At 34.8% G+C, this 13,523-nt stretch overlaps 1 protein-coding gene across 1 annotated transcript in view; it reads left to right on the forward strand.

Annotated features, from left to right (window-relative positions):
* The window catches only part of SLC9C1 (solute carrier family 9 member C1), a 101,463-nt gene that overhangs the window by 84,416 nt on the left and 3,524 nt on the right, over positions 1-13,523 (forward strand). Inside the window, exons 23-27 of the mRNA XM_007458164.1 lie at positions 215-313; positions 843-1,016; positions 3,885-4,016; positions 4,148-4,333; positions 5,981-6,104. Of these exons, the coding sequence (XP_007458226.1) occupies positions 215-313; positions 843-1,016; positions 3,885-4,016; positions 4,148-4,333; positions 5,981-6,104 (715 nt within the window). The remainder of the gene's footprint in view (positions 1-214; positions 314-842; positions 1,017-3,884; positions 4,017-4,147; positions 4,334-5,980; positions 6,105-13,523) is intronic.

Here is a 13,523-nt window from a genome sequence, read left to right on the forward strand (position 1 = left end):
CCCCACCTGAAATTACATACACCTGTGAATATCCACCTTCTTCTCTTTGTTAGCCATAATTCCTATTTTCTCTTACAAATTTATTACTAACACAAAATTTCAGATGTTTTTAAGTAACATTTACTTTAAAAATGTACCACTTTTTAAAAAATGTAAACTCCAATCACCACTAAAATATTATTTATAGCTTATGTATTTGGTGATATTTTTTTAGGAAAGATCCAGAGTTGTAACATTTGATTGTGGAAATGATATATTTGAAGAAGGTGATGAGCCCCAAGGAATTTATGTAATTATTTCAGGCATGGTAAAGGTAAGGCAGAGACATTTATAAATGCCCTGGTGAGCACTAGTTAAAGAGTTACATAATAGAGAATAAATACCTTTCAATGTTAAGAACTCCATTATTCCTTTTGTTGGACAGCAGCTGTTATCCAAACAACAATTTTCTTCCTCAGACACAATGATAATACCAGCCATTGCCTTTAAGCCATACGTTGCTATTGATAACAAGAAACCTCAAAGGATCAGCATTAAGATGGAAAGTTATAATATAAATTGTTATTTATCTTATGTTTGAGTTGGGCTTTTAGCCATTCTAAGACAGGTATAGGTTGAGTGAGTAGGTGGGATCAGAAAGATCAGAGTATTTAAGAATGCTTTTTTTCCAAGTCATTGCTAATTTAATAAATTCACTTTAAAAGTTATGAGTAATACATGTTCTCAAACAATATATAAATATTAAAACTGTTAAAACCAAAGGGGGAAAAAGCCATAAATTAAATAGTTTTGGTAAATTAACTGGCCTATGTATTTTTTTTTCTTTCTTTGTTCCTCAACAGCTTCAAAGATCAAAGCCAGGTTTGGGAATTGACCAAATAATCTGGGAGTCAGAGGAGAAAGATTACCAAATAACTTACACAGACTTTGTGATCAGTGGGGCAATAATAGGAGAGCTAAACTGCTTGACTAATGAACCTATGAAATATTCTGCCACCTGCAAAACTGTAGTGGAGGTCAGAAAACATCACCTTATGTCTTACTGTTGTACCTTGTTAAATATCTAGTACAAAATTTAAGGTTATTTTTGTACTTGTATATGTTTACAGTCTAGCGACAATTTTTTTAAAAATAGGGATGATAAAGAAATAAAACTTGTTATAAAATTTTATGAACACACTCTAATGTCCTAACAAAATGGTTTGTAAAAGTTAACCTACCATGCTGAAACAAGGATTTAACCAGAAAAACTGGTTATATGAGATCTCTCATGGAAAAATTAGATGGGATATGTTAACTATCAATACCATAATTTAGAGGGTAAGGAAGGGAACAAGTCAAAGAGCTGGGATTTATTACTAGAAAAGTTGAGCAAAGTGGACAGAAGTTTCCTGACACACAATTGAGGACAAAATCCTCAAAGCAGCAGAGGCTCCCACTGGCCTAATGTGAACTCAGAAAACATAATATCTGTAAATGATTGAACCTCCAAAATATATAAAAACCCATAAGTTGATAATGACACCTATTTTTTTATTCCAGAAAGGTTGCTAGGATATCAATTTATGTCTCTGAAAATGGATTGCTTCCTTTTTTTAAAAAAAGACAGTATTTTATTTATTATTTTTTACTATATATATATATATAATTGAAGTATAATTGATGTACGATATTATATAAGTTTCAGGTGTACAGTATTGTGATTCACAATATTTAAAGGTTATACTCCACTTATACTTATTATTTGGCCATGCTACGCAGCTTGTGGGATATTAGTTCCCCAACCAGGCGTCAAACCCAGACCCCTGGCAGTGGAAGCCCAGAGTCCTAACCACTGGACCACCAGGGAATTCTGGATTGCTTCTTTTAAAAAAGAAAAAATTAAACATTTATCTTACCTTGCCTTTCCTTAGCTTTCAAGGAAGCTAAAAAGAAAAACAAAATGATGAAAAATTCTTCTGTGTAGAAGAATTCCAGACAACAAATGTAGAATGACAGAATTAGAATATCTCCATTTTGCCATCCCTAGTGAAGTAATAAAACCTCTGTCAGAATGTCTATCATCAAAAAGTCTACAAATAACAATGGGACTTCCCTGCCAGTCCAGTGTTTAAGACTCTGTGCTTCCACCGTAGGGGCCCCAGGTTTGATCCCTGGTTGGGGAACTAAGATCCCACATACTGCACAGTGTGGTCAAAAAGTGAAAAAAAAAAAAAGTCTGCAAATAACAAATGTTGGTGAGGATGTGGGTAAAGGAATGCCTAGTACACTGTTTGTGGGAATGTAAATTTGTGCCACTATGGAAAACAGTATGGAGGTTCCTAAAAACTAAAAATAGAGCTACCATATAATCCAGGAATTCTGCTCTTGGATAGGTATATGAAGAAAATGAAAACATTAATTAGAAAAGATACATGTACCCCAGTGTTCACAGCAGTATTATTTATAACAGCCAAGACATGGAAGCAACCTAAGTGGTAATATATACATATATTATATACATATATATGGTAATATTACTAAGCCATAAAAAAAGAATGAAATTCTGCCATTTGCAACAACATGGATGGACCTGGAGGGTATTACGTTTAGTGAAATAAGTCAGAGAAAGACAAATACTATAAGTTATCACTTATATGTGGAATCTATAAAAAGAAAACAAACAAATTAATATGACAAAACAGAAATGGACTCACAGATACAGAAAACAAATTAGTGGTTACCAATAGGGAGAGGGAAGGGGTTGGGACAAAATAAGGGTAGAGGATTAAGAGGTACAAACTACTACGTATAAAATAAATAAGCACAGTACAGGGAATAGAGTCAATACTTTGTAATAACTTTAAATGGAGTATAATCTATAATAATACTGGATCACTATGTTGTACACCTGAAACTAGTATAATATTGTAAATCAACTATGCTTCAATTTTAAAAATTGGGCAAAGGATTTGAACAGATACTTCACCAAAGAATATACAAATTGCCCATAAACACACGAAGAAGATAATATCATTATCTCTCAGAGAAATGCAAATTAAAATCATGATAAGTTATCACTACACACCTACTACACTGGCTAAAAATAACAAAACTGAACACAGGGTATTAGCAAGGATGTGAAGCAACTGAAATTCTCATACATGGCTAGTTAAAGGGTAAAATGTTACAATTTCATCTGAAAACAGTTTGGCAGTTTCTCATAAGGTTAAATACACACTTACCCTATTACCCAGCAACCCCACTCATAGATACTTACTAAGAGAAATTAAAACCAACATACACAATGTTTTGTGATTCATAACAGCTTATTCCTAATAGCCAATAGTCTGTTCATTGTTAGTATCTGCATTTTATTATTGACCAAAACTCTTGCTCCCCTCAAATAATGTTTTTAGAAATACTTATGTCTTTAGAAAAGGTTAAATGATCTTTGATACTTGGTTTTCTATTTTTTTTCAGAATCTATAAGAATAATAAAGAACCTCTCATTGGATCATGTAGTCTTTTAGTGCTTAGTGTATGACAAGATTGCACAAATATTTACTAAATAGATACATTTTATTAGGTTTCCAGGAAATGACATGAATCTATATAATTTAAATTATTAACTTTAATGTTACATATATAAATGAGAAAACCTCATTTCATTAAATCATGGGTGCACAGGATGAAATGTTAAACTGATATCCTCTGGGACTTCCCTGGTGGTCAGGTGGTTAAGACTTCGCCTCCCAATTCAGGGAGTGTGGGTTCCATCCCAGGTTGGGAAACTAAGATCCCACATGCCTTGTGGCCAAAAAACCAAAACATAAAACAGAAGCAATATTGTAACAAATTCAATAAAAGACTTTAAAAAAAATTGATATCCTCTTTTTTTCCAGGCATACTTTATTCCCAAACATCACTTGTATGAAGCTTTTGAACAATTCTGTCCTCACATTGAATATAAAATGTGGCTAAAACTTGGACTTTCTATTACTGCCAAAAAAATCAGGGAACATTTATCTTATGAGGTAAGAGGTGTTTATATAAAATTGTATTTCTCTCTGAGTGAAATTGCCCTAAAGTTTTGTTAGAAATTAACTATTTAGGAATTTATATTAAACTTTATAAACAATAGACTAAGAAATTGTTTTTCTTATAGGATTGGAATTACAAGATGCAGTTAAAACTCTGTAATATTTATGTAAAAGATATACCAAAGAACACCAAAACTGATATCTATGATGAAACTGTAATTTATGTCATCCTCATTCATGGAGCTGTGGAAGATTGTCAGTTACGAAAAGCTTATAAGGCTCCTTTCTTAATTCCTATAACATGCCATCAGGTAAAGAAGTATTGATTCATATCTTCAGGACAATATGCCATTTGTCCAACGTGTTAATATTAGAAAAATTGTCACTTTTCCACCTTCCCATTCTCTCCCTTTCCCCCACCACCTCCATACATATACACACACACACAAAACACACACACCAAATTAATTGATTGCTTTGGCACTGGGTAGCCCAAACACCAAGCTATTCCTATTCACTGTCAATGAATTAGGCCAAGCTATACATTTTGACCACAGTTAGATTTTGGTGCAATTGTAAATAGCAAAAGAGGACCTATTAAGTTCATGTACATATTGCAGAAGGACTACTCTCTCTGGACTGTAACAGCAGTGCTCTAAAAATGTTCTGTCAGTCCCATGCTGAAGTGAGTACCAGTGGTATTTCCCAAGCTACTTTAAAGGTGGGATAGGGAGGGTGGGAGGGAGGGAGACGCAAGAGGGAAGAGATATGGGAACATATGTATATGTATAACTGATTCACTTTGTTATAAAGCAGAAACTAACACACCATTGTAAAGCAATTATACCCCAATAAAGATGTTAAAAAAAAAAAAAGTGAATGTAGAAATGAAGGACTTCTCATATTTAAGCTGTTGGGTTACCCTTCCAATTAAAATGAGAAGCTGTGCCATGAGAAGAAAGAAAGAAGTAAGACTGTATTGTGTGTGTGTGTGTGTGTGTGTGTGTGTGTGTGTGTATTGGGGTAGAGTAAGAGAGGCACATGTCAGGAGGAATCAGAGGACGCATAAAATACAGCTAAAGAAAGTAACTTGAAAGAGGGACCTAGAGTCAATTAAATCAGATATTTTTTTAAAGCAACTATGACAGAAACAGTGCTAGATGCTAAAGTCGTCAAGATGAATGAGACTTTCAGCTTGCCCTCAAAAGATCTCTCAACCAAGCGAAAAGAAACATATATAAATAGATTAATAAACATTTACAGCTATGATAGAAGTGCTTAAAAGGTAGATTTGGGACACAAGGAAAAAACTGAGGTGAGAATAAGGGGAATTCTAAGCTGAGAAACAGTCACAAGAAAATTTTCTACGTGGATGCCACTAGCACCAATTTGATGCCAAGTAAGAGGAAGTAAAACATTATTCTTAACTATGGTGCTCCCCAACTCTATTCTTGAATACATAATAATAGAGCTTAGTTGGGGGTGCTGGTTGGGAATTTAGATGACCAAGTAAGAGATTCTCAAGGCAGCCCAAACCTGCCCAACTCTGTCTACTCTCCTAGGCATAAAACTCTGCTCACTGTGGATTTGGGCACCAATGTTATTCAAAGCATATTGAAGACAGTCACAAGGTTGGAAGATTTCTTGAAACCCATTGATTTTCAAACTTTCTTCCTGCCGCATAGGAAAACTTTCTGGGTGATATTTTTAAGGGTCATTGATGATTAACTCGATTATTTTTCTCATTTGTAATAAAAATGAGCAAAATAATTAAAAATCAGTGAAAGTATGTAGAATATTGACTCTCACAAAACTAACATATCCAGGTATTTAAAGATATCTAATATCTATTGCTACTGTCAATTTTCAGGCCCAGATATTTAGAGAGGGTCTGAGATAGTAGCCTAACAGAGAAACATTCAACTGTATGGTATAGCTTGTAATCTGTCAACTTTCAGATACAAGGCACTGAAGATTTCACAAAGGTAACAATTGTTCAAACTGCGATTGATTCAAAAAAATTCAGGTGGAACACTAGAAAGTATATAACTTCACGTAAACCAGCTCATCCTGCAGCATCAGGTATGTTAGATTTCTTTGAGTAATTGGGAACTTACTTTCCTTTTGTAAAATACTCCTATATGTATTTGGAAACTTGTATGCATTCTACCTAGAGTACTGAGGAATCCTTTTAACTGCCATATTTGATATCCAATGTGTGAATTAAAACCGAGAACATCTAAGTTATTAGAAATTTTAATATTTAATCTATAAAAAACGCAAATTATGTATTATATATTATACACATTGTGTATAAAATAATTAATGAGGGAATTTCTAATTCATCCCAAAAGTTAAAATATTTTATATAGCAGTAATAGTGAAAATATTGTTGCACTGTCTGAACAACAGAGATATAAATCATGTGACTAAATAAATAACTTTATTATTTTTTAAAAAATTTTTTGAATTTTATTTATTTTTTTATACAGCAGGTTCTTATTAGTCATCAGTTTTATACACATCAGTGTATACATGTCCATCCCAATCGCCCAATTCATCACACCACCACCACCACCCCACACCACTTTCCCCCCTTGGTGTCCATACGTTTATTCTCTACATCTGTGTGTCTATTTCTGCCCTGCAAACCGGTGTATGACAGTCTCTAGATCCATCCACATCTCTACAAATGACCCAATTTCGTTCCTTTTTATGGCTGAGTAATATTCCATTGTATATATGTACCACATCTTCTTTATCCATTCAGCTATCGATGGGCATTTAGGTTGCTTCCATGACCTGGCTATTGTAAATAGTGCTGAAATGAACATTGGGCTGCAGATGTCTTTTTGAATTATGGTTTTCTCTGGGTATATGCCCAGTAGTGGGATTGATGGATCATATGGTAATTCTATTTTTAGTTTTTTAAGGAAATGCCCTACTGTTCTGCATAGTGGCTGTATCAATTTACATTCCCACCAACAGTACAAGAGAGTTGCCTTTTCTCCACATTCTCTCCAGCATTTGTTGTTTGCAGATTTTCTGATGATGCCCATTCTAACTGGTGTGAGGTGACACCTCATTGTAGTTTTGATTTGCATTTCTCTAAAAATTAGTGATGTTGAGCAGCTTTTCATGTGCTTCTTGGTCATCTGTATGTCTTCTTTGGAGAAATGTCTATTTATGTCTTCTGCCCATTTTTGGATTGGGTTGTTTGTTTTTTGAATATTGAGCTGCATGAGCTGTTTATATATTTTGGAGATTAATCCTTTGTCCATTGATTCATTTGCAAATATTTTCTCCCATCCTGAGGGTTGTCTTTTCATCTTGTTTGTAGTTTCCTTTGCTGTGCAAAAGCTTTTAAGTTTCATTAGGTCCCATTTGTTTATTTTTGTTTTTATTTCCATTACTCTACGAGGTGGGTCTTAAAATATCTTGCTGTGAGTTATGTCAAAGAGTGTTCTTCCTATGTTTTCCTCTAAGAGTTTTATAGTGTCCGGTCCTACATTTAGGTCTCTAATCCATTTTGAGTTTATTTTGTGTATGGTGTTAGGGAATGTTCTCATTTCATTCTTTTACATGTAGCTGTCCAGTTTTCCCATCACCACTTATTGAAGAGACTGTCTTTTCTCCATTGCATATCCTTGCCTCCTTTGTCACAGATTAGTTAACCATAGGTGCATGGGTTTATCGCTGGGCTTTCTATCTTGTTCCATAGATCTATATTTCTGTTTTCATGCCAGTACCATATTGTCTTGATTACTGCAGCTTTCTAGTATAGTCTGAAGTCAGGGAGTCTGATTCCTCCAGCTACATTTTTTTTCCTCAAGACGGCTTTGGCTATTTGGGGTCTTTTGTGTCTCCATACAAATTTTAAGAGTTTTTGTTCTAGTTCTGTAAAAAATGCCATTGGTAATTTGATAGGGATTGCATTGAATCTGTAAATTGCTTTGGGTAGTATAGTCATTTTCACAATACTGATTGTTCCAATCCAAGAACATGGTATATCTCTCCATCTGTTGGTATCATCTTTAATTTCTTTCATCAGTGTCTTATACTTTTCTGCATACAGGTCTTTTGTCTCCCTACGCAGGTTTACTCCTAGGTATTTTATTCTTTTTGTTGCAGTGGTAAATGGGAGTGTTTCCTTAATTTCTCTTTCAAATTTTCAGCATTAGTGTATAGGAATGGAAGAGATTTCTGTGCATTAATTTTGTATCCTGCAACTTTACCAAATTCATTGATTAGCTCTAGTTTTCTGGTGGAATCTTTAGGATTCTCTACGTATAGTGTCATATCATCTGCAAAAAGTGACAGTTTTACTTCTTCTTTTCCAATTTGTATTATTTTATTTCTTTTTCTTCTCTGATTTCTGTGGCTAAGACTTCCAAAATTATGTTGAATAATAGTGGTGAGAATGGACATCATTGCCTTATTCCTGATCTTAGAGGAAATGCTTTCAGATTTTCACCATTGAGAATGATGTTTGCTATGGGTTTGTCGTATATGGTCTTTATTATTTTGAGGTAGGTTCCCTCTATGCCCACTTTCTGGAGAGTTTTTATCGTAAATGGGTGTTGAATTTTGTCAAAAGCTTTTTCTGCATCCATTGAGATGATCATATGGTATTTATTCTTCAATTTGTTAATATGGTGTATCACATTGATTGATTTGCATATATTGAAGAATTCTTGCATCCCTGGGATAAATCTCACTTGATCATGGTGTATGATCCCTTTAATGTGTTGTTGGATTCTGTTTGCTAGTATTTTGTTGAATATTTTTGCATCTATATTCATCAGTGATATTGGTCTGTAATTTTCTTTTTTTTGTAGTATCTTTGTCTGGTTTTGGTATCAGGGTGATGGTGGCCTCATAGAATGAGTTTGGGTGTGTTCCTTCTGCTGCAATTTTTTGGAAGAGTTGAGAAGGATGGGTGTTAGCTCTTGTCCAAATGTTTGATAGAATTCACCTGTGAAGCCATCTGGTCCTGGACTTTTGTTTGATGGAAGATTTTTAATCACAGTTTCAATTTCATTACTTGTGATTGGTCTGTTCATATTTTCTGTTTCTTCCTGGTTCAGTCTTGGAAGGTTATACCTTTCTAAGAATTTTTCCATTTCTTCCAGGTTGTCCATTTTATTGGCATAGAGTTGCTTGCAGTAGTCTCTTAGGATGCTTTGTATTTCTGCAATGTCTGTTGTAACTTCTCCTTTTTCCTTTCTAATTTTATTGATTTGAGTCCTCTCCCTCTTTTTCTTGATGAGTCTGGCTAATGGTTTACCAATTTTGTTTATCTTCTCAAAGGACCAGCTTTTAGTTTTATTGATCTTTGGTATTGTTTTCTTCGTTTGTATTTCATTTATTTCTGCTCTGATCTTTATGATTTCTCTCCTTCTGCTAACATTGGGTTTTGTTTGTTCTTCTTTCTCTAGTTCCTTTAGGTGTAAGGTTAGATTGTTTATTTGAGATTTTTCTTGTTTCTTGAGGTAGGCTTGTATAGCTATAAACTTCCCTCTTAGAACTGCTTTTTCTGCATCCCATAGGTTTTGGATCATTGTGTTTTCTTTGTCATTTGTCTCTAGGTATTTTTTCATTTCCTCTTTGATTTCTTCAGTGATCTCTTGGTTATTTAGTAACATATTGTTTAGCCTCATGTAAACATGTGTTTCTGTTTTTTACATTTCTTTCCCTGTAATTGATTTCTAATCTCATAGTGTTGTGGTCAGAAGAGATGCTTGATATGATTTCAATTTTCTGAAATTTACTGAGGCTTGATTTGTGACCCAAGATATGATCTATCCTGGAGAATATTCCATGTGCACTTGAGAAGAAAGTGTAATATGCTGTTTTTGGATGGAATGTTCTATAAATATTGATTAAATCTATCTGGTCTATTGTGTGATGTAAAGCTTGTGTTTCCTTATTAATTTTCTGTTTGGATGATCTGTCCATTGTTGTAAGTGAGGTGTTAAAGTCCCGCACTATTATTGTGTTACTGTCGATTTCCTCTTTTGTAGCTGTTAACAGTTGCCTTATGTACTGAGGTGCTCCTATGTTAGGTGCATATATATTTATAATTGCTGTATCTTCTTCTTGGATTGATCACTTGATCATTATGTAGTGTCCTTCATTGTCTCTTGTAACATTCTTTCTTTTAAAATCTATTTTATCTGATTTGTGTATTGCTGCTCCAGCTTTCTTTTGATTTCCATATGCATGGAATATCTTTTTCCATCCCCTCACTTTCAGTCTGTATGTGTCCCTTAGGTCTGAAGTGTGTCTCTTGTAGACAGCATATAGATGGGTCTTGGTTTTGTATCCATTCAGGAATCCTGTGTCTTTTGGTTGGAGCATTTAATCCATTCATGTTTAGGGTAATTATCAACATGTATGTTCCTATGACCATTTTGTTTATTGTTTGGGGTTTGTTTTGTGGGTCCTTTTCTCCTCTTGTGTTTCCCACTTTAGAGAAGTTCCTTTAGCATTTGTTTTAGAGCTCGTTTTGTGCTGCTGAATTCTCTTAGTTTTTGCTTTTCTGTAAAGCTTTTGATCTCTCCATCAAATCTGAAAGAGATCCTTGCCGGGTGTAGTGATCTTGGTTGTAAGTTCTTCCCTTTCATCACTTTAAGTATATCATGCCACTCCCTTCTGGCTTGTAGAGTTTCTGCTGAGAAATCAGCTGTTAACCTTATTGGAGTTCCCTTGTATGTTATTTGTCATTTTTCTCTTGTTGCTTTCAATAACTTTTCTTTGTCTTTGATTTTTTCCAATTTGATTACTATGTGTCTTGGCGTGTTTCTCCTTGGGTTTATCCTGTATGGAACTCACTGCACTTCCTGGAATTGGGTGGCTATTTCCTTTCCCATGTTAGGAAAGGTTTCGACTATAATCTCTTCAAATATTTTCTTGGGTCCTTTCTCTGTCTCTTCTCCTTCTGGGACCCCTATAATGAGAATGTTGTTTCATTTAATGTTGTACCAGATGTCTCTTAAGCTGTCTTCATTTCTTTCCATTCTTTTTTCTTTATTCTGTTCCACAACAGTGAATTCCACCATTCTGTCTTCCAGGTCACTTATCTGTTCTTCTGCCTCAGTTATTCTGCTATTGATTCCTTTTAGTGTAGTTTTCATTTCATTTATTTTATTGTTCATCTCTGTTTGTTTGTTCTTTAATTCTTCTAACTCTTTGTTAAACATTTCTTGCATCTTCTTGATGTTTGCCTCCATTCTTTTTCGGAGGTCCTGGATCATCTTCACTGATTATTCTGAATTCTTTTTCTGGAAGATTGTCTATCTCCACTTCATTTAGTTGTTTTTCTGGAGTTTTATCTTCATCTGGTACATAGCTCTCTACCTTTTCATCTTGTCTATCTTTCTGTGAATGTGTTTTTTGTTCCACAGGCTGCAGGATTGTAGTTCTTCTTGCTTCTGCTGTCTGCCCTCTGGTGGATGAGCCTATCTAAGAGGCTTGTGAAAGTTTCCTGATGGGAGGGACTGGTGGTGGGTAGAGCTGACTGTTGCTCTGGTGGGCAGAGCTCAGTAAAACTTTAATCTACTTGTCTGCTGATGGGTGGGGCTGGGTTTTCTCCCTGTTGGTTGTTTGGCCTGAGGCAACCCAACACTGGAGCCTACCTGAGGTTTTTGGTGGCGCTAATGGTGGACTCTGGGAGGGCTCACACCAAGGAGTACTTCCCAGAACTTCTGCTGCCAGTGTCCTTGTCCCCACGTGAAACGGAGCCACCCCCCACCTCTGCAGGAGACCCTCCAACACTAGCAGGTAGGACTGGTTCAGTCTCCTCTAAGGTTACTGCTCCTTCCCCTGGGTCCCGATGCGCACACTACTTTGTGTGTGCCCTCCAAGTGTGGAGTTTCTGTTTCCTCTAGTCCTGTCGAAGTCCTGCAATGAAATTCCACTAGCCTTCAAAGTGTGATTCTGTAGGAATTCTACCTTCTGTTGCCAGACCCCAAGGTTGGAAAGCTTGACATGTGGCTCAGAACCTTCACTCCAGTGGGTGGACTTCTGTGGTGTAAGTGTTCTCCAGTCTGTGAGTCACCCCCCCCAGCAATTATGGGATTTGATTTTACTGTGATTGTGCCCCTCCTACCCTCTCATTGTGGCTTCTCCTTTGTCTTTGGATGTGGGGTATCTTTTTTGGTGAGTTCCAATGTCTTCCTGTCGATGATTTTCCAGCAGCTAGTTGCGATTCTGGTGTTCTCGCAAGAGGGAGTGAGAGCCAGTCCTTCTACTCCGTCATCTTGGTTCAGGGCCCCAATAAATAACCTTAGTATAAAGCCTATTCATACAAATTTTGCATGAATAAAGTTGAATCAGAATTAAATGATTATTTAATAAATACTATTAAGACATTGATTCAAATTTGGAAAATGAGTTTGAGGTAGATTTAAAAATTAACTGGTAAATAATTAAATTATGGAATAAATAGTAATATAATTTAATATTTATCATTTCACTGAAAGGGACATAGTTCTAAATTTAGAAATATAGAAATTAATTTTAAAATTCTGTGTCAATAAAAATATTACCAATCAAGAGATCAGCAAAGGACAATTCATGGAAGAAAAGTTATATTGAAAACAAAATGTAAAAAAGTTCAACACTACTAACATTTATAGAAACAGAAATTAAATGTTGGTCTGTTTAATTAGTAAGATTTTTAAAGAATTATGATGTCTAATGCTCAAAAAAAATGTTGTGAATCTGATATACATTCTTACCTTGATACCAGTACTAATTGATAAAATAAATTTATCATAAGATTCCAAAAGCCATAAAGGTTTTTATATCCTTTGCTTAAATAATATAATTTCTATATATGTCAATTTTACCTCAATAAAAATTAATTAATAATATAGTTTCTAGACATTTATTGTAAAGAAATAAAGCAAAAAATGTGAAAAGGGTAATTGAGCATTATTTATAAAAATGAAAAGTAGAAGTTATCAAAATGGCTAATGATAAATGAATGGTTAATTAAATTAACACATTAGTCAACATGATTAAATGCTAAATAACCATTAACCAATTAATTTCCCATGTAGTAACTTGGAAAAGACCAATGATACATGTCAAGTAAAAATACCAATGATACAACATTGTGTTGCTAACATTAAACAAATTTTATCTTTATTATGTTACAATTATATACCTTTGAATCCATGTGGACACACAATACTGTCATCACATGAGTCTCCTCTCATCTTTAGATTAAGCAGAAATGGGACATGGTATTGAAAGCTTCACCATCTTCTCTTTCTTCAGCCATCTCCCCTCCCCACTCTCTAAAACGTAGCCATACCAAACAACTAATGGTTCACATAATCTGGGACACCTCATGTTTTCTCATTCCTGAACTTTTGCACATTCCTTCTTTTCCTTCTGCCTGGAACTTTTTTTTTTTTTTTTTTTTTTTTTTTTTCAAACCCTTGTGTCGAGGGCTGACTTTCAATAGATCGCAGCGAGGGAGCTGCTCTGCTA

This window comes from Lipotes vexillifer, unplaced genomic scaffold (genome assembly GCF_000442215.2).
Source record: "Lipotes vexillifer unplaced genomic scaffold, Lipotes_vexillifer_v1.1 scaffold1303, whole genome shotgun sequence".
Classification (NCBI taxonomy): domain Eukaryota; kingdom Metazoa; phylum Chordata; class Mammalia; order Artiodactyla; family Lipotidae; genus Lipotes; species Lipotes vexillifer.